We start from the raw sequence: 25,835 nt of genomic DNA, 5'->3' as shown, positions 1-25,835 counted from the left end.
TTCCGCTGACACACATCCAATCTCTGACGTGTCTTCACATCGAGTCGAAGGGAGAGGGAGAAGCGGTGAACTCGGGCCTCCGGATCGTGACGTTCCAAGCCGTGACGGCTCCCTCTTTGGAAGGGAGGAAAAATAAACCTGCTCGACCCACCTCTGGTTGATAGCCGCGTGCCCCCTGCTAGAGGGGGACAAACGGGAGACGGACTGGGCTCGGGACTCCGGACTCCTCACGGAGTGTTCCAACTTGGTCTGCCGTGCCCCAGGTCGGCACCTGGAGCATTTTCGGCCTTATAAATAGGCCGTGCGACCACCCTGAAACTTCCATCTCTCTTCTTCTCTACGTTGCCTTCTCTCCCTGTTTCGATTTCTTTCACTTGTGTTTTCTCTTTATTGCTTCTATTATATTGGAGTTTGATAAATAATAAGAAGGGATGCGGTTCTCGGCGTCCTTCCTGGATCGAGCGTCGCAAGCGATACGACGGCGCCCTACCATCTCCAAGCTTATCGTGATATGCGCACTCAGGTCCCCTACTCTCCTTTTCGTTGGTTGATTTCTCCTTGGATCTGATTATTTTTCCATTATATTTTGCTTTCGTTTCTTACGGTTTGGTCTAGCAATATCCGATTCTTTCCTGCGTTGTGCTCTCTTAATCTGCTAACATTTTGTTGTTGTTTGCGTTCCATAATATGCCCAGTCTAAGTAGTTTATGCAAGAATTCTTTCAGATTTTCTTTCTTATCTTTTATATCCTTACTCAGCGTAGTCTTAGTTTCTCTGGTTCTTTGGTTCGTTATCGAGTGACGTCGAAATCTCCATAGAATTTGACGCCTAAACTAGGAGACTTAGGTTATATGTGACACTGGAATTGTGAGTATTTAAGGAAGTTAGAACTTCTTAAAATACCTTGCCTTTCATCAGGGCAAGAAGGGGGGAATATCGTCTTAATAAATCTTTTTTTGTGTTTTTGTTCTTTTCCCCACCAAATAGTATTTAATCTTCTTCTTTCTGTATCTTATTCGTGGTGCTTTATATTTGTTATTGGCATTCCTTGGATTAATACCAGAAAAGATATTGATAGACCATTTGATCTGCTTCCTGGGTTGAAGAGGACAGGAGGGTGGGATACCTTGGAAGGGTGTATTAAAGCTAATGAATTGTGGATCAGCCTCGCCTGTGGATTAATGCTTGGCTTCCTGCTTTATCTGGAACATCACTGTGAATTGGTGCTCAACATATGACCCGAACACTACTGATGATGCGGGATCACTACTCCATTATTCCGAAATAAAACTAAAGTAAGAAGAAATAAGAAAAAGAGAACCTCATAGGTTCTTGGAGTCAAAAGCTTTAAAGGCGGACTAGTGGATCCTAAAGGACAGTCTGTGGATGTTTGGACGTGACTATGTACCATCTAGAAACAATTATGTGATGCCATAGTGCCTTTAGTATTTTTCTTTTTTGTGATGTATTCTAGAGTTTATTCTTTACTTTTCATCGGTTTGGATGCCTGATGCCTTTTTGCACAAAGGAAGGCTAGTGGTTCATGATCATTGTATTTATTCATTATTTCTCACCCTTCTGATAGACTCCTGCTCTTATCTATCTTCCCATGGATAGTAAACATGATAAGTAATACTTCTTCTTCTCTTCTTGCAGTAGTGGTGGTGTTCTGGCATATGCTGACGCAAAGTCCGACCATGATTTTGAAACATCTGAATTAACCAGAAAGAAAAAGTTGGTTGTTCTTGGAACTGGTTGGGCTGGTACTAGCTTCTTAAGAAACTTAGATGCCTCACAATATGATGTACAAGTGGTATCACCTCGTAACTACTTTTTATTCACTCCTTTGCTACCAAGCGTCACGTGTGGAACAGTGGAGCCACGTAGTATTGTAGAGCCAATTCGCAAGATCATGCACAAGGTACTTATCCAGTATTTTAATGGACACTTTCTTTTTTCTATTTTCGCATACAAAAACAGCGAGGTATTTTCAAGTGTTGCCATTCTTGAATCTCTGCTGACTTTTGTTATTATTGTTTCATCTATCCTTGGAAATTTGTTCTCACTAACTTTTATTGCTACAGAAAGTTGGAGGAATTAAATTTTGGGAAGCTGAATGTTATAAGATTGATCCAACTAACAAGAAAGTCCTCTGCTGCTCTAATATCTGGACAAACATGGATGGAAGTGGTGAATTTGCTGTAGATTATGACTACTTAGTCATTGCACTTGGAGCAAAGCCAAATACCTTCAACACCCCTGGTGTGGTGGAGAACTGTCATTTTCTTAAGGTGTACTTCTACCTGCTGTACAGAATTCCAGGCCATTCCACTGTTCGATTTAATTTCATAATAAGTTAGCATATGGGAGAGTTTTTTAGCTAAAATATAGAACATAAAGGTTACTGAACTAGTTGTGGACAAGGTTGGGTGCTATTGTGGGAGATGTTTTTGCATAAACTTTTTTTTTAGTGTTTCTTTATTGAAAATTTCTGATTCATTTGACAATAATATCATCTGTTATCCAAATCCTTTACCCTTTTTGTGTTTATTGAAATATCTTCTGTTTGTTTTATTTTTATGATCTTCTTCTGCTAGTTTAAAAGCCAAAAGTTAAAGAGCTTAAGCAAATGAGACATCCTTTTGTAGGAAATAGAGGATACACAAAGAATCCGAAGGAGTGTCATGAACTGCTTTGAGAGAGCCAGTCTTCCAGAGCTTAGTGAAGAAGATAGAAGGAAGAATCTTCATTTTGTCATTGTTGGTGGCGGTCCAACTGGTGTTGAATTTGCAGCAGAATTGCACGATTTTGTGAGTGAAGATTTGGCCAAATTGTATCCTACTGTGAAAGACTTGGTGAAAATTTCAGTAATTGAGGCTGGGGACCATATTTTGACAATGTAAGAATTATCCAAGTGCGATGTTGATCTGCCTATATTGCTGAATCATATCTTTTGTCGACCCTTGAAATATAGGCACTTAGTTATAACAGTTACTTGTTTCTGACATCCAAGCTGCAACTAAAAGAAAAAAAAGATTTTGTCTGTCACTAATTCTTATCACTCGTGCCATGATTATATATATATATATATATATATATATATATATATAAAGTGCTTAGATCTATCCCTTTCTTTCTTATTCATGTGATTACTTCAGCAAACAAACATTACCCTTGTTCTTGAATGACCTTTTTTTTTCTTTCTATCACCTTAATCAATGTTTTTAAAAAGGCAGTTTATGCTGCTGCATTATACAATCTGATCATATCAGAACATTGCATAAGGTGTGGTATTACAGCATTTGTGATGTGGAACTGCATGTGTGGCTGCCTACTATTTTGCAGGTGCTTTTGTGGTCATCCAAGTATTGAACATTTTGATTGCATTCATGTAATATTCTTCCTTATTGCTATTGGTTATATAATTGTATTAGTTTAATGTTAAAAATTACAATCAATGATAACATGCTTGGGTCGAATATGCTTTTTCATGGTTTTTATTACTTAACTTTTTAAAGAGCATAGATATCATTCTTTGTAAGTTTAGGATTTTGTTTTACTTTTCTTTTTGTTTACTAGTTTGTACTTTATTGTTCTTTATCATGTTAATCTGAACCATGATGTGCTCACAGATGCATCCCCAAAACTGCATATGTGCTATGCAGTACCTTGATTGCCCACACATCATATAGTCTCTCTTTTGAACTTTCACGTAGAAGTCATGTATGCACTTATTTGAAGGGAAACACTTAGTACTGTGACTGGTAATATTAAATATCACAAATACAGCTTCACAGATTTATCATTTGCAGTCACAAATGGGTGTGTTCTTGGTCTAAACAAAGATATCATGATAAAAGAATGTATAATTGATCTATTCCAAGGGTATGACTGATTTATCCATAAATGTCATAATTGAGAACTAGTGTTTATTTGTTGTTGATATTAACATGTAGGTTTGACAAAAGGATAACAGAATTTGCTGAAGAAAAGTTTCAGAGAGATGGTATTGATGTCAAAACAAATTTCCGGGTTGTTAAGGTGTCTGATAAGGCCATCACTATGACTAGTGCATCATCAAGAGAGATATCAGTACCCTATGGAATGGTTGTTTGGTCTACTGGTATTGGTACCCGTCCAGTTATACTGGATTTCATGAAACAAGTTGGACAGGTTAATTACTATTCTTATTCTCCAGAATCATTGTAACTTTGGTCTTTTTCAGCATATGCTGACTGATGCCGTTTTGTGATTTAATTTTTCATATCTGTTTTTCCTTTAATAAAGGCTGATAGGCGTGTATTGGCCACTGATGAGTGGTTGAGAGTACCAAATTGTGATGGTGTGTATGCGCTCGGTGACTGTGCCACAATAAGCCAGAGAAAAGTCATGGTATGTTTGAAGCAATGGTCCATATATGTGTTTTCTTAAGATTGTCTTATTGAGTGTTTAGTATGCTTGTTGAGACTTGTTCAAAAAAATTCCTTTTAATCCTTTCCTTTTCTCCTTTCTGTTTTATGAAATTATCTTGCACTTAAATCTTTCTTAGAGCCAAAGACTAATTTGTTGTGTTGTCAATGCCACACAAGACTTGCGAATTACCTAGTAGACATGTTAAAGTAACTCAGAAATTATTCAATCTACCCTTTTATTTTCTTTACCGAAGAATTTATTCATGTTCTTTAAATCGATGCAATTTCTATCCTCTAGTATAAATAATTTTCTCAGAATACCAATCTAATGCAAATTTTATTTCAGGAAGATATCTCTGCAATCTTTAGAGTTGCAGATAAAGATGATTCTGGAACTTTAACTGTAAAAGAAATCAAAGATGTACTAGATGATATCTGCGAGAGGTACCCCCAGGTGGAGCTTTACTTGAAGAGCAAACAAATGAAAGATTTTATAGATCTATTTAAGGATGCAAATAGCAACGCTGTCAAAGAATCTAAGGAATTGAATATTGAAGAGTTTAAGAAAGCTCTTGCTGATGTGGATTCACGGGTTAAGATGCTTCCTGCAACTGCCCAGGTATATCTTCAACTGAACTGCCTTTCCCAAAGACAAGGGAGAATATTTTCAAGATATTATTTTGAGAAAGGGATTTTTTTTCATCTTCTCTCTTTTGTCTGTGTAATATTCCAGGTTGCTGCACAACAAGGTAACTATCTTGCTAAATGCTTTAACAAGATGAAGATATGTGAGGAGAACCCTGAAGGTCCCCTCCGTATGAGAGGATCGGGTCGTCATCGGTTTCATCCCTTCCGGTAACCGTTCTATGCTGTTTGATTTCCTTGTTCTTTTTGATATGCAAGTTGCTATCTCATTAAAATATATCGCCTTTTAAGTTTCATTGGATATCGTACGATTTCAAGTGCATTTCTGAAAAAAAAAAAAAAAAACCATATTTTCTGCTGTTTCTGTTCTGGACTACAATATCATCACTTGAACTTCTACCCTGAAACCTTGCTTCTATTTTTGATCAAATTTGTGTTCCTTTTAAATGGTCATTTGTATTAGAGGAATTTCCACTGGAGGTGCTTCTTCCTCTTTATCTTCCAAATCCATTTTTCCTGTTGTGACTTAATCTTTGAATCAAATAAGTTAAACAAAGACCAGATAACATTTTATTTGTTAAGCTGCATAATTGGATTTAGAAATGAAATCATGGAACCATGACCATTAACACAAAAATCATGCTCTGTTGTACCTTATGAATGTCCTCCAGTGATTACATAAATCACGCATATCAACTTATAAATCATTGCAAGAAAAATCATATATTACAAAGACTCGTTAACTCATCTAGTAATTATACACAGTTTACTGAAAGACAGTATAAATAACTAGATTAGGAAAGAGAATATACACTTGTTGTAGAAGATGACTACAGCCAATATGCTTAGATCCATAGATTATTAAATGTTTGTCTATCATAGTTATGACAGTTACAGAATGAAAGAATGAGTCTAGCTAAATATTTCTAACTAATAACTCAAGCATATGGCATATAATGGTTACAGATGCAATGAAGTGGACTTGCTCCATGTTTGCTCATCACAGTGATGGCAGTTACAAAATGAATTTACACACTTAAAAAAGACTAGAACATTTTGCAGTGATGATGTGATATCCTCTGGCCAAATAGCAGAATCCTCCTTATAACTCGTTTCCCAACTCACAAAGAAACTACTGCACTTTCCTATATTTGCAATCATGTCATCTTGTTTTACAAGCTAAGTTGCTGAAATCATGCATCTCTATTAAGTACATATTGCTGGCATTTATTTATTGTCTCGTTTCTCTTTGGGTGATAGGTATAGGCACTTTGGTCAATTTGCTCCTTTGGGTGGAGAGCAAACAGCTGCACAGCTGCCTGGAGATTGGGTTTCTATAGGCCACAGCTCGCAATGGCTATGGTACTCTGTTTATGCAAGGTACACTCCATTTGTTTTGTTAGGATATGTATTTTTGTGCTTCCTTGCAACTAACATGATGGTAATTAATATATTTGTGTTGAAGATGAGTTGTGTGTGCAAGTTTTTGTTTTAGTTCTAATTGTATCTCTTTTTCTCCTTGTAAAATTCAGTAAACAAGTCAGTTGGCGCACGAGGTTTCTTGTGGTATCTGATTGGATGAGGAGATTCATACATGGAAGAGACTCCAGCTGCATCTAAGGAATTGAAAATAAATCTTTTATTCTGAATCAGCCTTCAGGATGGTGAAGGGATACTACCCTCAGGACTTCTTTGCAATAAATTGTTACATTCTCTTGCCCTTTTATTCTTTTTCATTCCTGATAAAGGCCACGTTATTCTTTTCTCCACAAAATGAGCTTTTGACAACAACAAAAGCGTTTTGTTGGCTTATTATGATACCAACTATTTCTTTCGTTATAATTATCTTATAAAGGAACTGTTTGGTAGTTACCATGTTGAGTTGCCTAGTACAAGTAAAAGAATCATGTATATGGTTGGTTGTAATGGTATTACAATTACATCTGATTTATGAGTATTTTAGAGATTTAATACATCAACACCACCGGTGGTCATTATATATGGCATCAAGCAGATGGGGCTTGAATAACGCATATTCAGTGACATAAATCGGATACCTAAACCTCAATATCTATTCTTTACGTATTGTGCTTGAATAACGTATGTGTGTATATATATATATATATATTATATATATATATATATATATTATATATATATATATATATATATATGTGTGTATATATATATATATGTGTGTATATATATATATATATGTGTGTATATATATATATATGTGTATATATATATATATATTATATATAAAGAAAAAAAGATTGTGGAACGTGACAAACACCCTAACGCCACATAGGCAACACCTAGCATCATGTGATCAATAACTTAACACCATGATATCATCGACTTTGTTAGAATTACTTAAGTTACGAGGAATCCTTTTATTATCAATACATAAAGGTTTAGCCTAATTACAACCTCGCTTTGATCCAGAAAGATCTGTAAAGAGCAAATTAATTAGTTCTATTGTTATCTTGGTGTCGTTGATTGGAGAGTTAACACGGCCTAATTCGATCCCGAAGGCGTAGATCCATCTTGGGGGCCTACGCTGGGGCGGATAAGGCTGCTCGTGGTAGGCGGACTCCTGAGACGTTGATGGCTCATGATAGCTAACTCTCGATTGTCCCGAGGTGCGGCTTATTTGTTAGAGGAAGTTTGAGGTTGTCCCGAGGGATGCTCTAGCCTTCTCCTAAAGCACTTAGTGTCACCTCGAGGCGCTCCTTAGATATGCCTAGGTCCTACATAAGCGGTCGACATTGGGAAGATATCCCGACCTGGCCTCTCCAACGCTCAAGTTAGTAGAGTAGGTGGATGGAGTTTAGTATAGCTCAAAAGAGTTGAAATAGAGTCTGCTTGCCTCATCTAGTTTCAAGGCTATCTTTTATACTCGATTCATTGGTGGAGTGTGACAAATTGCTCATCCTCTCTCGAGCCAATCACGTGAGTGATGACACATATGATACGATACATACTTTTTTATTTATTATTTATTAGTATTTATCTTACTTTATGTTGTTTGTTGCATATATTGTAATGTTCATGGATCTGTGCAATGAGAATTGGATCATGATGAGATCATGACAATGAGATCGATTCACCTTTAAACACAGATTATAAATAATCTCAGTCGTAGGTTACTCGAGAGGGACATCAAGATAACTGGACAAATTAGTGTGTTGTATATTCGTCTATATGATGGAGGCGACTGGTCTCATAGTTGTTAGAATCAAATCAGCATTAAGAGGGGGGGTGAATTAGTGCTTACGATAAAAACGTCGATTTGAAAATTCTCGATGAAAATTGATTGGAAAGATGTTAACTTGAAATCACGTCTGTAAGCGTAATAAAAGTATAAATTAGTTTGCAATTTGAGAATGAAGAGCAAAATAGAAATGCAAACCGGATTTATAGTGGTTCGATCGTCGTGACCTATATGATTGCTCTTCACTCGAGGCCATCTGTTTCCACTACTGGTCTTCCTTCAATGGGCGAAGACCAACTACCCTCTTAAAACTCTTTCTTCTATTTATAGGTTCAAGAGGGAACCTTTACACTTCTCTCTTTTTCACTTAAACCTCACTTCTTCATTTAGAAGAACTTCTAAATACTAGGAAGAGGTGAAGAGATATTTACAACTTTTTTTCATAATGATTCTTTTCCTATTTTTTAACTCAATTTCATGCTTTGTCAAGCAAAAATATTTAAGATATTTATAGACCTCAAATAATTTAAAAAATAGAGTAAAAAAAGATCAAATAATTTAAAAAAGTCCCGATGAATATCAGGTTGAGTTCCTTATATGTAATGTTGAGAGAAAAAAAAAATCATAAAAACCAAGGCTTGAGAAGAGAGAAGAGAGAAAATTAAAAAATATATATATTACTTGAAAGTTTACATAACCCTCGTAGTCTTTTTTTTTTTTTTTAACCCATGCTCCATCTCTCTCTTGACTTGGGGTGTGGTAAATATGGTACCAACTAATTTATAAACCTAAACCACAATGTCATAACCCTGATCAATAGTGAATTCCTAATTCAACTCAAAATCCTAATTTAATTATAATGAAACGGATGGTAGCTAAAATTTGTGAATGAAGCATTGGTCGGAGATACGAGTGGTTCTGGATGACCACTGAGAGTCTTGCTTTTTTGAACTCGTAGTTAGTCGCCTCTTGAATCTCGCCACAATCACATGCGACTTTTTATATGCATACAAAGGCAATACTGGCTTGGCATCCAAAAATGTACACGAGGACGCGTCGGATTGTTGCGTCTCCATGTGGTTTTGACGTGGCATCTCTATGTGGTGCTAAAATAAGAAGCGGAGCGAATGTGAACTCCGTGTGCATTCATAAACATATTTTATCAGTCTGTGAAGGGATGAAAGTAGGAGCTGCTTTCGGTTGTTATTTGGAAATAAAACCTCAAAACCCAACTTCGATACAAAAGCGTAGGCCGGTTTGGAGGCGTACAGCTTGTCGATGTCAATTTGGTTGCCAGCTTTGGCTGTGCAAGCATTCAAGTAAATCACACACACACAGATGATACACTAAAGTTCTAAATGTGCCACGGAGCGCTGCTTTCTTGCAGTAGAATATTGCTGCTGCTGCTGCTGCTGCTGCTGCTGCTGCTGGGTAAATAAAGCCCTGGATAATTCACGGCCTGCGCACGTCAAAGCGCACGATGGTGAAGGACATTGGAGGGACCACTTGTCTGCGTCAGCCGGCCGACCATCCGTTAACCTATTCTTTCTTTTCGCATTAAAAGAAAAAGGAAAAGACAAATAATAATAATAATAATAATGATTAAGCCAAGTTGTAGCGCTCCTCTGTCTCCCTCGTTCCTTCTTCCTCTCGCAAAGTAATGGACGAACACAGCAGCCGTGCTTCAGCCTTCTGTTGGTAAGTTTCTGACATAACTCTATCTCTAATGTTAGATTCGTATCATATACCATCGAAACGAAAGATACAAACACACTTTTGCACAATTCTTTCATGCCTTGGCGTAATTGTTCTATAAAATTTTCTGCCTCTGCAAGTCAGGAGCATTCTTGTTTTTTTCGATTTCCTTCGTTTTTCAGTTTTTTATCGTATATGTTTCGCGTGCAGATGATGGTAGGAATTTTCGATGAATGTGATCCGGGATTTTTTTGCCGTGATTGGGGTGTGGATAATAATATATATCGGTGGCCCAAAATTTGCCACAAGGAACTGAAATTAATCTGATCTGCTTCCTTACCATTATTGTCCTATTTTGTAGCCGAGCTAATCAAATCAGAAAGGGTAGAATTAAAATTATCCGTCCAGAGATCGTACTCACCTGTCACGATACAGAGTAGATTGGGCCTCTAACGGGACAGACAATATAGTGCAAAGGAAATGCTTCCTTTTATGCTCCCAGGCAAGATTTCTGAGACTCCGACCTCTAACATAAGTTCTTCATCCCCATCCAATAATTTTTTTTTTTCTCGAATGCAAAGCAAATTATATTAGCTAAATTGTAAAGTTTCAAAAAGAGCTCTATAGATAAGAGCACAAAAAATTAACCAGCCGTAAGGGTCGCTCTCCTTTTCAAAAAATTATATCTTGATTAGTCTGGCATAAAAAGACTAACCATTCATTCTCTTCTCTTTGCACATGAGAAAAATAAATAAATAAATCAAAACACTAAGTACGTGCTAGGTTCATTCCCATCCGATAGATTTTTATTTAGTGCTTTTTATTTGTGCCTCCATACGCATCAACCGATCAGCTTTTTATTTTCTTTCTCTTATTTTCTTTTACTTTAATCTTATGATTAAGATTTAGTCTATAGGAAGATCATACTTTTTTGTTCAATCTAAAACGAGTAATGTGGTGGGGAAAACCACATATGTTGTTCCTCCTGTGTTGTTTTCACAAAACAGTTTTTACAGTTTGCAACCCAGTGAATTGTCCCGTCAACTCTAGGCCACAAGTTTTACTTACTTTATTATTATTGTTGTTGTTTTTCTCGTTCAGAGGGTTCCCTTTTAGTTCATTATGAGCAGCTTTTCTTTTTCTGAAGGAAAAAAAATTATATACTTCAGCTCAGCGTTAGATGATAATTTTCAGAGTAAAAAAGCTCTGCATAAATAGTGAAAACTTCACAGTTTTCCCGACTAATCCCCAAATCTATCCGCTTTTGCAGTGAATGAATGACATACTAAGGATTGTACCTATTCCACCAATAATTAGAATGAAAAAAGCATCGCGCTCGCCAGATTTATAAGCAAACAGGAGGATTCCCTCAGCTGTCGACCATCCAGTGTTGCATATGATTGGCCTACTTCCAAGTGCTCCCACCACTATGCTCTGATCCCAGTTATAATATTCTTCTCTTTTCCGCCGCAGGACAGCAACGCCATTTAGGCAAAGCATTCTCGACATGAAAGCCCAGAACCACCGCTCCCACCATCACTCGGCCGACGCCGACTCAGCCGCCGCGGGTTCCACCGCCTCCGCCACACGAGCTGCAGAGGGCCACGTGCCTCACCAAGACAACCATATTCCACACCATCTTCCGCCCGCCAGGTGGCACCCCGACGACCCTTCGGCCGCTCTTGTCCGCCTCATGTGCAGCTACGGCGGTCGTATCCTCCCCCGCCCCCACGACAACCAACTCCGCTACGTCGGCGGTGAGACCCGCATCGTCGCCGTTCCCCGCTCCGCCTCCTTCGCTGATCTCCTCTCCCGGCTCTCCAAGTTCCTCCCTGCCGCCGCCGTTCAGCCCCCGTGCCTCAAGTACCAGCTCCCCCACGAGGACCTCGACGCCCTCGTTTCCCTCACCTCAGATGAGGACGTTGAGAGCATGTTCGACGAGTACGACCGTCTCGCTTCCGCCAACGTTCGAGCCCCCCGTCTTCGCCTGTTCCTCTTTCCCCCACCTTCCGTAGCCTTCGGCTCCGTCGTCGACGCCCCGGGCTCGACCCGTGACCAGTGGTTTGTCGATGCCCTCAACGGCCAAGGAGCCGGCGCGGCATCTGGCCCGCCGTCCCTCGAGCGCGGCCGCTCAGAGGCGTCCTCCATCGTCTCCGAGGTCCCTGATTACCTCTTCGGCCTCGACACCAACTCGCCGCCTGCCAAACCCGTGGTTCAACCGGCCTCTTCGGAGCCGGGCTCGCCCTTCTCCGCCTCATCTCAGCTGTCGGTTCCCCCAATCCCCGATCTCCCACCCGTCAAAACCAAGCTGCACGTGGAGGAAACCGGGTTCAACACGGTCGAACCGATTGCGATGGAGCAGGCCGGATTGGTACCTAACCCGGTCCTATCGTATGCCCCTGAGCCGGTCCCGGTTTTCTACATGCCGCCATCTGTCCATGGCGGGAGCTTAACGATGCAACAGCTTCCAATTCCGGTCCAATACATGCCTCCGCTCCGTGCCGTGGCTGACAGTCAGCTTCCGTTGGGCTTCCAGCCATCGTTCCCGGCGGTGGCAGCCAAGCCAATCAAAGGCGCTCCGGTTTACGTGGGTGGCCCTCCAATCGGACCGGGGGCCCTCGTAGGTGGTGGATTCGAGTATCCGGTGGGGGCGGAGTCGTTCGAGGTACCAGGGAGAGTGTCGATCCCGGTGTATCAAGCGACTGGAGTGACTGTGGTCGGAGAAGCCGAAGCCGCGGCAGCCAGTCGCCAGACGAGGGTGGGACGACAGACACAATGAACCTGGTTCCATAAAGGTAGAACAGTTTGCGGGATCGTGGTTTATGCGTTGTTAGTTTGAATTATTTGGACTATATCAGTTCTTGAATTCGTCATGTTGTTGTATTTGGGGATTGCATCGTTTGCGAGTTGCTATATACGATCTGTCTGACGAATTGTGTGTATATTATGAATTGATGTCTTTAAGCCAAAAAAAATCAAATTTTTTTCTGGCAAATAAAATTAATAAAAAACATAGGAATACCTGATTGGTGATTAAATTGGTAACTATCTTAGATCAATTCGGACTTTAACCTGACGAGATGAGTAATGATCGAAATCAATCGATCGATCAAAAGAATAACTTACATTCACGAATTCAAAATAGGAAGTAGAGATCTTAAAAAAGAGTGCATGAATGGTTTCTAATAAATTACGAAAGATACTATAGTATTCACACAATTCAATTAGATCTATTTGGTCACAAGGAAAATTGAAGATACAAATTGAGTTTACACGTATCTTTTATCATCTAATTCGATGGAAAGATTGCAAGCTTTATGGAAAATAGTTGATTGAAATCCATAGAGATTGAGATAATTGGTGACGGCGGCACTGTTCTCACACTCACCGATGCGCTCTTTTCGATCCACTTCGCTACCTTGTGTTCCATCATCTATTCTTATCTATTCACAAAAGTCTATTTTCACTGCAAGTTGTAAACACATCACGGTTTCCTCTGTTGCATGATCCGAATGCTGGAGGATTAGGGAGGGACTCCAAAGAACTTAGCAGAAAGGAGCGATGATGTCATATAAATCCAAAGAACAATTTCCACTTGCCCTTGGACTGTGCTCACGTTGATTCATGACATAATCGTCCTTCCAAATGACCTAGGATGCTTTCAGCCCTTCCCACCTCGGTGTTAGGGATCCCCTTCCATTGGGTCGGGAAGCTCGACCATTCAAATGGCCGAGAAGGGCACTGACTAATGTATGTAGAGATCCTAAACGAAACCATGTCGGTACTTCTTGCATGTTGGTTCCCCCATGCCGGATTGCTTGTTGTCTGTTGCCTCAAACGTCTTCCTCTTTTGCATAATTCCTTGCTTCCAAGGGGGTGCCTTAATGGCAGGAGCATTGACATATGGGGCCCATAGGTGAGTGCCTGAGGGTTCAAGGAAGCTAGTGTCTTGAGGACTGCCTCTTGCCCCGTGGAGGTGGTGGGGGTAGAAGAGCTCATCGTGGTCGAGGTGAAGGGGATTGGACCCCTTTAGGTGGATGCCATTGCTCTCCTCTTCTTTAGCTCCCTAAGATTCATGCCTTTGAAGAAGAAAGGCACTAAGTGTCGCATTGAGAAAAAAATTAAGGAAAATAAGACTTCGGGGATGGAGTATACCTCGAGATGTCAAGCTCAAACTAGCATTGACTAGCTAGTTTTCGTTCATATGTTTGTTGGCTAAGGAAGATTGACAAGACATTTTCCAATCAAAGCACCTAACCTTTCTCCTCGCAATCAGGAAAAATGGAGTATTGGTAAGATTATATACCGACCAATCCATAATGAAGTCATAGTCTAGGCCGATCTTGTTAAAGAAGTACGGTCCCTTCTAACGTTGGTTGGAAGTTGAATTCCCTTTTACTTTAAATCCATCTTGAGCCATGAGATAATAGATTTTAGCTCTCTGACGAAGGACATATTTAGAGGTGACATAAGTTGGAAGTTGGAAGTTCAGAAACATAAGTGGAACATATTTAGAGGTGACATTGATATAGTAGCATTCTCTGATGAAGGATAGCGATATCCTATACCATCTAACGCATGAGTTGGGCACCATATGAGATGGTAATATCACACACCATCAAAGACATCTAAACTCGGCCTCCAATATACTGTACATTGATTTATATGGACATTTTCGATCTCAAGATACCTACATCTAATACTCAATCAGGATGAAGTACTTGAGGTACAAAGGACTTAGATACTCGGGAGTCAGAACGAAGTCCTAGTCATATACATCTTTCACGATATGAAGATCTTTGATAACTTTCGGATCCACTTTGGCCACCTCCCTTAAGAAGGAGGACAACACACTCATTCCTGTTCCGAGGCTCTCCGAGGATAAAACTTTGATCCCCTTGATCATATGTTGGCTAAGGGAGTAGGACTCGAACGATAAGGGAGAAGATATCTTCCCAACTTGACCAAGGAGGAGAACAAGAGACGATGCTTCAAAGCTTTAAGAGGCTATGAGCAAGGACAAAAAGCTATGAAAAGACAAGCGAAGACTTATGAGGCAAAGTGAGCCCCACAACCATGGAGGAGGCCTCTTATAGCACTAGACAACAATCTCGACTTAAGGAGTCTTATCACTTGGCTGCACTTCTAAACCGTGGTGATATAATCATCACAAAAAAGACAAGCGCCTAATCAATAATTCAACCATATAGATATTAATCCAATATAAAACATCAAAAAAATATTTTACCTATACCATAAAATATGCCTCCCACTTAAATTCATTATAAAAAAAATCTACCACACAAGTCAATTACTATTTACTCAAAATTCTCGTTTTATATTTCGAGACTAACTAGAGCATCGAAGAAACCAAGTCGGAATGCTCACCTCGATCTCAATCGTTGTGCAAGTCGATATCGAATCGAGCTTTAGAGGCCCTTCTATACAGGATTTTTGCACATAAATTGGGTTGATCCAAACATCATTGTCCACTAAATACAAGTAGTTATACATTTCATCCATAAAAGTCTCTTAGATGCATCCACTTAAAACTCTCAATGCAAGTTATAATTAGCTACTTTATCAAAGAGGCTTCGGACAAAGTTTAGGTTTTAGGGTTAAGGTTAGACCATCGGCTCTTCACGCCATATGTAAAATAGCACCCATTTTTTTCACAAGTTAAGTTAGAAAAGAAGTTTGCAGGTCATGAGCGCTCCAATCTCCTGGATTAGCACTCTCAAAACACCTCATTATCGAACTCGGAAGCTTGAACAAAATAAAACCAACAGCCAGTAGGGTTGGACAACATTCATACTCTACAGCCGCTGTTTATGAAGAGAAGAAGCTTTTAGGATGTGTTTTTCTTTTTGACTCCTATAAGAGTCCTTGCCTGTGCAAAGCTAGATGAAAAATGAACCAGCAGTAGCAACCTTTGCTATCGATCGATGACAAGAACATACCGGGAAATATGCGTCAAAAAATGAAAAACGACTAAAGAAGCGTGTAAAGCTAAAAAGAAGAGTTCAAAAAAAAAAAAAAGGGTATGAGATGAGGCTTTAGAGCCAAAGAATATTAGACACGTGTCGCTCGACTAAAAGGCTTGCCTGCTACGACAACGATGCCTCTGTACACAACACCACTATTCCTGAAGCTCAGCATGACTCCGGGCAAGCCACATTGTTGCTGGACTCCGTTAGCAGGCGTTCTGAGGGCCAGTAGTAGGAGGATTAAGCCCCCCCGTATGTGTCGGCCATCTCTGATGAATGTGCATGCTCGCCTGCGCGCTTGGGATATAAAAAGAAGGACGAGACCGGTGTTAGAGGGTGGGACATTCCAAATGTTTCAGTACTCCACCACCCTTCAGAAGCCAATAATAAAACTTACCGCTACACTTGTTTAATTCACTATCGACCTTCCAACAGTGTGACCGACAAGCTGTTTCTGGTTGACGAGGAGTCGTGATTGGTCGTTGATGAACCAGTTTCGGGTGGGGCTCTGGCGACAACAAAACCCGGTTGTCGAGGTTGTGGTAGCTCACCGTCACTGTTCAACATTATCACCACCGACGACATCGTCGGCCTGTCTTCGGGTCGTTCTTGAACACACAGAAGCCCCACCGTTATGCACCTCAAGACCTCAGCCAGGGAACACGAATGGCCAATCGATCCATCAACTAATTCCGAGCCTTTCCCTTCTTTCCATAGGCTCCATATCTGAAAACAATTGCAAAAAGCAAGCCAGGTGATTATGAAGCAGCACACAAGTCCATTCCATGTAAAGAGGGCCAATGTTCCACGATGCTTACATATCCTAGAAGATTCAGGTGACTTGCAGAGTGATAAATCACCCCCCTGTTCTTTTTACCGCTAACGATTTCAAGTAGCAAAACACCAAAACTGAATACATCCGATTTAACCGAGAAGATTCCGTCCATAGCGTACTCAGGGGACATGTATCCGCTGCAATATCGGTAGCAAGTTGATAGCAAACATGATTAACAATCATATCAAATGCACAATATAATGATGACCGGAGCAGATACTTACTATGTTCCCACCACTCTTCGCGTATTCGCTTCTGTTTCATCCCCTCCGAAAACCCTTGCCATGCCAAAATCTGATATTTTGGGGTTCATATCCTTGTCAAGAAGAATGTTACTAGCTTTGAGATCCCTATGAATGATTCTAAACCTAGAATCTTGATGGAGATAAAGAAGGCCTCGAGCAATCCCCACTATGATGTTGCGTCGTGTTTGCCAGTCCAGCGATATATCTTCAGATTTATCTGAGCATAAGTTTGAGCAGCATTAGACTTCATGGATCTCATGATATTTATGTAGCATTTTGTTGTCCTGATTCAACCGTGTGGTTATACTAGTTTATTTGCAGAGTGACCTTTCATGTCAGAAAGCTACAGCACGGAAAGGTGTCTACTGACGGAACTCTCCGACTAAATACTACAGAAGAGTCGAGGCAATCAATCGATCAATCCATCTTGTGACGTGGTCAACGGAAACGTGGAGTGCCATGAGAATGAGAAAGATGGAACTAACCAAACAGGAAGGCATCCAAGCTTCGGTTGGGCATATACTCGTAGATCAGCATCCGTTCCCCTGCTTGAATGCAGCATCCAAGAAGCCGAACAAGGTTTCGGTGCTGCAGCTTTGCAGTCAGCATTACCTCATTTTTGAACTCCTCCAGTCCCTGCATCGATGTCTTCGATAACCTCTTCACAGCTATATCTTGCTCCCCGCCCAGCTTGCCCTGCAGTCACCACAATCGCTGTCCAAAAGTTTACCATGATGTCTGGCCAACTAAAAGCGTTCATCGAAATCAAATTTCTGAACTGTAACTAACTGTCACAGTTTGTCATTACCTTGTACACCGGACCGTATCCACCTTCGCCGAGTTTGTTGTGTATTGAGAAGTCATCGGTGGCATTGATAATTGCTGCTAAATCAAATAATGGTAGGTCCAAATCCTGCCCTGTTCCTTCATTATGGCCTTCTGCCAAGCAATTTTTTCCTGGCATTCGTGTTGAGTAGTAACGAATTAGCAAATATGCCCCTCGATTGGCAACAAAACAAAAAGGGAAAAGGTCTTGTATGTACTCCTCTTCTTCCTTTTCCAGACGCAGCAGGCAGCACATCCTAGAACTAGAATTGTCATCGCAATGACCACACTGATCACAACCACACGGCTCCTACGAGAATCCCCTGATTCCGAACCTGAACGATCAATATCACTACTGTGAAAACGCGAGAATAGAGGTTCTTGTGCTAGCTTGCGCGCTATCAGAACTACTGAGTTACTAGGAGTATGCTCTTGTCGTTAAAAGAAATTATTCACGAAGAAACGATCGTTCATGGAATTCGGTTTGGAATAGATGAGTGTATTCCGCAGACGAAACAAAGGCCGAAACCAACACCCGTACTTCAAAAGAAAAAGTGTTTGATGAGGCATTAATAATGGTGATGCGGAATGGAACGCACCTAAATCGGCGGCCGCTAGCCTGACGTAGAGATCCTGTCCTGAGCCACTGGAAACCACCCCAAGATCGGTGAGATCAGTGGTCCACATGATGCAGCCACTCTCGCTCCCGCTGATGTTTGCACTGGCATAGGCTGTGCACGAGCAATTCCTCAAGCACCGAGCCCTGCATTGCTCCAGGCTCAGGCTCCAGTCCACCACCGAACTCGATGTGTCCGGAATCATCGCACCGTTGAGCGTGACAAACCCATCGGTCCCGTTGCGGCAGTCCAATGCCGTCTTTCTGACGCAGCCGTCCGACCCATCCCTCAGATCCCAATTCGAAGGATCCTTGGGCCGAAAGCCCTTGAGACAGTGGCACATCGGCCAGTCGCTGGGGTAGCAGACGCCGTTGGGGCCGCACGGCGACATGCTGTCGCACTGGTCCTTGGGCCTGAACCAGAATAGATTCCATGAACTTCTCTCCTCTATCCACACAAACCGCTGCAGTTTGCCTGACTGATTCATGACCAATCTTGAGATCATCGAAGCGTTGCGCAAGTAGTTCGTGTACATCACCTCCTGGGCGTCGATGATGAACACAATGTTGAACCTGTCGGAGGCGTAGATCGCCTCCGGGACGCTACTGAATACAATCCCGTTCCATGACCCCCCGCGCCAGTACTTGCGCGTCCCGGAAAATATAAATAACTGGGGGTAGCCGTGCAAGTCGATGGCCGCGGTGTAGTTTCCGGGTGCCGGATCGCTGGCGCTCGTCCACGACGTGAGGTTTCGGTTGAGATGGCTGGTCAAGTTCCACCCGAGTTTCATGCCCGGGAGGTGCGTGTCGGTGGGGAAGTCGAAGCTCTGCCATGCGAAGCTATTCGGGTCTTCACTATCGCTGCCAGCCTCTCGGACGACGAAGTTGCCATCGTCTAGGAGCTGAGCGACAGGGTTGGCAAGGGGAGGTGAACTCGAGGACCAGATGGCGGTCGAGTTGTCGTCGGTGATGATGAGTGTTCCGTTGGTGGCTATGAACAGGGTTCCGGGCCGACCGGTGACCGGGCGCTTGCGGTTGGCGACCCACACCACTGTTTGGGCTATGTCGTGGTACCATATGCCGATGTAGCGGTTGTTGGAGGCACCGGGACTAAAGAAGCCTAACTCGAACCTACCACCAGCGGAAATCAGGGTTCCTCCACCGTCTGCCAGGGGTCGGCCAGGAGTTAAGGTGTCACCTCCGATGGAGGGGGAGACGACAGTAGCGGCGAGGAGGCAGAGGATGGAAGCCTTGGTGATGATCGTCATGAGCAACTTTCAAATGGGTTAAAAGTGTCCAAGTCACATGTGTTTATATGGTTTTGCTTCTTGGAACAAAGTTAGCAAATGTCCGCAGGAAACTTACGGCTGTTTATTCGTTGCCATTCTGATTTGGCAGGTTAATTTAGATAGAAGGATTAGGGTAACCAAAGCCTTTCGGTGGTGGCGCCACTTTGGCCACGATCTAGTTCGCGACAAACTCACAGGCTGGTTCGTGGAAGCCGCGTGGGGACGGGGCACGTTTGGAGGTAAGAGTTTGGGAGACGCGTGAGATGGAGTATAAAATTGGAGAAGGAAATAATACCCACCAACCGATTGATTGCGTTTGGTAGGAAGCTTTCGTGGCCGTCCTAAAAATCAGGCCAGCCTTTCTTGACTTTGAAAAGGAGGCGGTGGAGAAAAAAAGCAAAGTCAAAAAACACAAAAAAAGGTCAACCGTATGGTTACTGTTGATTTTTTGTTTGTTTTTTCCTCGTTTCCGACTTTTAATAAAGATAGAAATCTTTTAATAAAATTTTTTCCATTGATTACAGTCAGATAAAGTACAAAGCATTTTCACGTCGATGCAACCGACGATACAACAACACACTAAATAATTAGGATATCTTGTATAAAAATAAAAATTAAAGAAAAAAAAAAGAATATAAAGATGAGCGTGCTGCGAGTGATTTGGAAAGTGCAAGCGGAAGTAGTAGTAGTAGTAGTACCGAAAAACAAATGTGAAAAGTGACTTTCGATCTCCTCATTTACTTTCTAAAAATAACATCATTTGTTAGTATGAGACTTTTGACCTCCTTACTCGTAGAGAAAGTAAGGGAGCAAACGACACCAAAAAATTAAATAGAAACACGTGATTTATCCAACGACTCATGAAATTAAATAATAAAATTTTGTACTCCTCGAAGCTTAAGAACTCGTGAAAATGATCACAAACTATCTAAAAAACTTAAGAACATCGTCGCGGGCTGGTGTGTATATAATCAATCATTAAACCACCATTAAAGGCAAGCTCGGTGACCGATGATGATTCACTCATTCCTTGGGTATGGAAAAACAAGCATGGTTGTCCTCTCAGATTTGGTTAGATTCACTCATTTCTTTAAATTATTTAAAAGCTAAAGAAATCACTGCAGGCACTAAATTAGTTTTTGTCAAATTAATCACACATAAACAAGTAAAATGGAGATAGACTGGTTTTTCAAAAGACGATTCAAAATTCATGAGACATGGGGCCATAAGCCTCGATTTATCAAAAACAAGTAGATTAAAATACTCAACGTAATCCCACAACATGCACCGAAATCTTCTAAGTTGACATTGTAATAGTTATCGCAATTATCAAACATGATCAAATCCCATGTGTGCAACTGATTTTATTTTGTAGAATCAACTGGCGCTCATAATAATAATAATACTAGCTTAGTATATTATAAAAAATAATAAATATATATGACAATTTATTGAAAAAATCCCCTTACGATAATTTTTTATCGGATGACATTTGTCTGTTGAGTGAATGGACATGTTTATTTTTTATTTTGTAATTTTATTATGTGATTGGTAGAATTTGAGTATTAATCTACCCAAATCAAGAGGGAATTAATGAGATCAAACCTGACCAAACCGGTCTAGTATCATCTTCTCCCTCTTAGATGATTTTTTCTCTCTCTTCTTCCTTTTTTATTTTTATTTTAATTTTTTCTCCATCTTTCTCCTTGGCCGCATATGGATATCTTGAGTTATCATGGATTCTGCCATGCGACCAAATTCATGTCTACTCGTAATAGTTCTCTCCTCTAATCTTTTATCCACTTTTCTCTTCTCCTTCGTCGGGCCACCGAGTTTGATTGAGCATTTTTTTTCTCTTCTCCTCGTCAGTTGCCAATCCTCATGTCATTCATAGCATAATATATTATTGCGCCTAAATTGACCACAACGAGAGCTTCTTCTGCATGTTTGACGAAATGTTTCAAACATGTCTAAAGCATAATAGCTCCTAAAGTCATTATAAATCATAAAAACTAATGGATAGACGATTAATATCATATCTATTCTTACATGGTGCAAGTTTGAAGTCATTTGAACAAAGTTTATATCATTACACTTGAACATTACACTCAAAAACACTCATTGGAAAAGACATGTGAATAGAAAACCCATTGGAAAAGACATGTGACTTAAAAATATATAAAAATTTATATTTTTTTAAAAATAAAAAAACCCATTGGAAAAGACATGTGAATCATAAAATATTTTATTTTGATAAAGCTTCAGGTGCTTCAAGGAACTTCATGTGATTACACTCGATTGCAAAATCCACGTTAAAGCATGTCAAATTTCATAAAATAATTTTAAAATCTTAAAAATAAAAAAAAATTATTTGATCGTAGAATTCACCTAAAACATACTAAATCTCATTTAAAATATAAAATCTTTTTAAAATAAAAATAATATGAAAATGAATATCATAATTGACTAGAAATGTAAAAAATAAAGATGAAAACTTGGTATTACTAAACAAACTTGTGCGCAGTTTCCATTGCCCTGAAAAGAATTAATAGTCTATTCTTGTTGCATGATCATTATATGGACTATGTTAAGCTAATCAAATGGAGATGGAGATATCCATTTTATAAATAATAAAAAGGGTAATAATGATAAAGAGAAGAAGGATGATGCTGATAATAAGCAAGAATCTTCTTCGAACAACGGTGCAAATCGAAAGAAAATTAAGTGTTATAGGTGCGGTAAGTTAAGTCAAATCAAGAAAAATTATCATGTGAAAATTAATGAAGAAAATATTATAAATAAAGAAGATTATTTTAATGCTACTAATGAAGATTAGGGCAAATGCTTTATGGCTAAAACTACAAAGGTCATGACATCTATTAATTTTAAAAATAATTGGATTATTAATTTAGGATGTGGTCATTAGCTTATTGGTGATGGTATCAAATTCACCGATCTTCGTCAGTACAAAGGTAATGATGTAATTATCATGACAGATAATATTGTTCACCAAATGGAAAAGGAAGATATCGCCATAATATCATATAAGATAATGATTATATAACACTGAAGAGTGTATATCATATTGCATGTATGAAGAATAATCTCTTCTCTATTGTAAATATAGTTGATACTAAAAATTATGTTCTTTTTTATCCTAATGAAATCAAGTTTCTTTGTAATATAAAAAAATTAAATATAAATATAGTACATACCGATAAAAGGGTCAAAGATTTATATATTTTGTCAACATCAAACTCTTATGTTGATAAGATTAGTATAAATGATGATGCATTAATCCGATATGCTAGACTTAATCGTATAATTTTTAATTAAAATTTACTATGTAGAAAAGCTTAGTGAAAAGTCTTCCTTACTACTTTTAGTAGTAATGAATTTTATGAAGGATATCAATATAGCAAAATACTTAGGTAACCTTTTGATATATCACTTTTAAGATATAAATTCTCTTTCGAGCTTATATCTAATGGGTTTTACTTAAATAATATCTTATTTAGGTTCTTATTATATGCTTCTCTTTATCGATGATTTTACAATATTCACTTCAGTCTATTTTACAAAAAATAAAATAAAAGTTTATTCAAATTAATAATGATGTATTAATCCGGCATGCTAGACTTAATTATATATTTTTTTTAAAATTAAAGTTTACGATGTAGAAAAGCATAGTGAAAGGTCTTCCTTACTTCTTTTAGTAGTAATGAATTTTATGAAAGCTATCAATATGGCAAAGTACATAGGTAACCTTTTGATATATCATTTTTAAGATATAAATTCTCTATGGAGCTTATTCATAACGTTCTAATGGGTCTTACTTAAATAATATCTTATTTAGGTTCTTGTTATATGCTTCTTTTTGTTGATGATTTTATAATATTAACTTCGGTCTATTTTGTAAAAGAAAAATTAGAAGTTTTTTCAAAATTTTAAGAGTTCAAATTAATAGTTGAAAGTGCCGTTGAAAGAAAATTCAAAAGATTATACATTGATAATGATAGAGATTTCACTTCTGTTATTATATTCGATTCTTTTTTTAAAGAGTATAGTATTAAAAAGGAACTTATATGTGCATATATATACCACAACAAAATGATGTAGCTAAATAAAAAATTCGATATCTCATGGAGACTTATAAGTGTTGGCTTCGTACAAAGAATTTACCTAAAGTCTTATGAGTAGAAGGTATGGCATGTGCAACTTATATTATTAATCAAACTCCTCTTAGCCTAATCAATTTGAAATCTCCATATAAGCTTATATTTGGTGAAAAATCAAATATTAAACATTCTAGAATATTTGCTTCTCCATGCTATGTTCATATATCATACTCAAAGAGAAACAAGTTTGATACTAAGACAATGAAATACATCTTTATTGGCTATGATGAAAGGAAGAAAGATTGAAAATATATGAATCCACAAAGGTACGTAGTATCTCAAAATACAATGTTTGATGAAGTTTCTTATTATTATTCTTCACAAATAATTTCTTTTGAAAATGTCAATCACAATAATAAAAGTGATATATGTTCAAAACCTAAGATTCTTTTGTCATCTAATGCTCGTATGGATTTTAGCTCATCTCCTCCCTCATCTATATCTACTCCTATTATTTCTTTATCACTAATGATGGAGCAAAGTAATATAAAAACTAATGATGTTTATGAAGAGAAAATTTCAATATTGAGATGATCAAAAAGAATAATTGTTAGACAATGTAAACATTTGTTACTGTTCTTTTCTAACCAATTGATGATCTTGAGCCTACTTGTTTTGATGAAGCCAAAAGTAAGTGTTAATGTGTGAGAGGATGCCATAAATGAAGAAATGAATGCTCTTCATAAAAATAAAACTTGAGATCTTGTGTTAAAGTCTATAAATGTAGATCTAATTATTTATAAATTGGTTTATAAGGTGAAATGTAAGTCAAATGTGATTAAGACTTTTGGGATTCCAAGAAAAGTTAAAGTTGATGACATGCATGATTCTGCTTTTGCTAATGGATTACCTAAAAATAGATTTAGGTCTTTGCTATATGAAAGATTCAGATCATTACCTACTCGTTTTCGTGAGAAATTTGGTGCTGATTTGCACAAGCCTATTCTTAAATTCAATCGTTGTATGGATGTTGTGCCTTTTGCATTAAAATCTAGTTAGAGATTTCAATGGTCTTCCATTTAGGAAGTTGAGGTCAGGTTTTGGGTTAAGAGGTATTCCTAATGTGTTTAGAAGTTTCTGGATGAAATAACTTGATTCAGATATATTTCTACATGTGATCTCATACTCAGTGGTTTTTTAGTTATGAGTGTGACTTTGCAAATCAAATTAGAACTCATATCCAAAAGTATACTTTAAGGGAGAATATTAAGAAGTTAAAGTATATTTTGGAAGATCATAAATTAATATTTTATTTTTTTAAATAAGATTAGATAAAGTTTTAGGGATAAAAAATTCTTAGTTTAAAAAAGTTCAAATATATTTTGGAAGATTTCAAATTGATATCTTATTTTTTAAATAAGATTAGATAGAGTTAAAGAGATTAGGGACTCTTCTATTTCATAATTATAAATAGGTAGCATCTAAATCAATTTAAGTCTTAAGTATTGCTTCAATAGGGCTAAAGTCAAAGAGTTTTTTTTAAGTGTTTTTCTCCTTGAAAAGTTCAATAAAATTTTCTTTTTTTTCTTCTTTTATTTGATTTGATCTTGGGTTAATAATACCTTGTTATTACTATTTTAAAAAAATTATATTTTTATGTGAGTTTTTTTTCCTCACAGACGTTAGGTGAAAAATGAAACTCAGAAAAAAAAAAAATCCAAGCGATTAAAATAGTTATTGTCAAATCATTCATGCCAGAGCTATTAAAATTTCTTTCTTTATTTTATTTTCTTTCTTTTTAGTTAAAAAACAGAAAAACAACTACAAAGCATCGATAACTACGAGTTCTGCCCCGACAGATGTTAGTGGCTTCCTCGTAAGCCACCTGTTTTCTTTGCCCCTGCATTTGCGCGGAGCCCACTTGGGACGATGGAAACAAATAAAACAATAG

General features: G+C 38.7%; 3 protein-coding genes across 7 annotated transcripts; 2 read left to right on the top strand and 1 right to left on the bottom strand.

The window, feature by feature from the left end:
* Positions 1 to 206: 206 nt before the first annotated feature.
* Positions 207 to 6,929, top strand: LOC103982075 (external alternative NAD(P)H-ubiquinone oxidoreductase B2, mitochondrial). Its single transcript, XM_009398878.3, has 10 exons — positions 207 to 523; positions 1,657 to 1,921; positions 2,085 to 2,291; positions 2,649 to 2,899; positions 3,957 to 4,173; positions 4,288 to 4,392; positions 4,759 to 5,031; positions 5,146 to 5,267; positions 6,318 to 6,437; positions 6,590 to 6,929. Exons 1-10 carry the CDS (start codon positions 432 to 434, stop codon positions 6,675 to 6,677), a joined length of 1,740 nt encoding a protein of 579 aa, XP_009397153.2. The 5' UTR covers positions 207 to 431; the 3' UTR covers positions 6,678 to 6,929.
* A 2,946-nt stretch (positions 6,930 to 9,875) lies between these two features.
* On the top strand, positions 9,876 to 12,911 carry LOC135635489 (uncharacterized). Of its 3 annotated transcripts, none has more exons than XM_065146590.1 (3): positions 9,876 to 9,972; positions 11,240 to 11,358; positions 11,443 to 12,911. In XM_065146590.1, the coding sequence occupies exon 3, from the start codon at positions 11,477 to 11,479 to the stop codon at positions 12,746 to 12,748; it is 1,272 nt and encodes a 423-aa protein (XP_065002662.1). In that variant the 5' UTR covers positions 9,876 to 9,972; positions 11,240 to 11,358; positions 11,443 to 11,476; the 3' UTR covers positions 12,749 to 12,911. The 3 variants fall into 3 exon arrangements, with proteins under 3 accessions (XP_065002662.1, XP_065002660.1, XP_065002661.1); XM_065146589.1 differs by adding an exon at positions 10,331 to 10,471 and having other exon boundaries at positions 9,920 to 9,972; positions 11,240 to 12,911; XM_065146588.1 differs by lacking the exon at positions 11,240 to 11,358 and having other exon boundaries at positions 9,915 to 9,972.
* A 2,963-nt stretch (positions 12,912 to 15,874) lies between these two features.
* Positions 15,875 to 19,782, bottom strand: LOC135581577 (receptor-like serine/threonine-protein kinase SD1-8). 3 transcript variants are annotated; one of them, XM_065146612.1, is made up of 8 exons: positions 18,461 to 19,782; positions 18,080 to 18,196; positions 17,845 to 17,993; positions 17,522 to 17,732; positions 17,016 to 17,253; positions 16,775 to 16,928; positions 16,354 to 16,682; positions 15,875 to 16,253 (listed from the first exon to the last, which is right to left on the bottom strand). In XM_065146612.1, exons 1-7 carry the CDS (start codon positions 19,743 to 19,745, stop codon positions 16,374 to 16,376), a joined length of 2,463 nt encoding a protein of 820 aa, XP_065002684.1. In that variant the 5' UTR covers positions 19,746 to 19,782; the 3' UTR covers positions 15,875 to 16,253; positions 16,354 to 16,373. The 3 variants fall into 3 exon arrangements, with proteins under 3 accessions (XP_065002684.1, XP_065002686.1, XP_065002683.1); XM_065146614.1 differs by having other exon boundaries at positions 15,875 to 16,246; XM_065146611.1 differs by having other exon boundaries at positions 15,875 to 16,682.
* Positions 19,783 to 25,835: the final 6,053 nt, after the last annotated feature.

The sequence above is a fragment of the Musa acuminata genome, chromosome BXJ3-4, assembly GCF_036884655.1.
Source record: "Musa acuminata AAA Group cultivar baxijiao chromosome BXJ3-4, Cavendish_Baxijiao_AAA, whole genome shotgun sequence".
NCBI lineage: Eukaryota > Viridiplantae > Streptophyta > Magnoliopsida > Zingiberales > Musaceae > Musa > Musa acuminata.
Note: the sequence above shows the minus strand (reverse complement) of the source record. Positions and strands in the feature narration are given on the sequence as shown.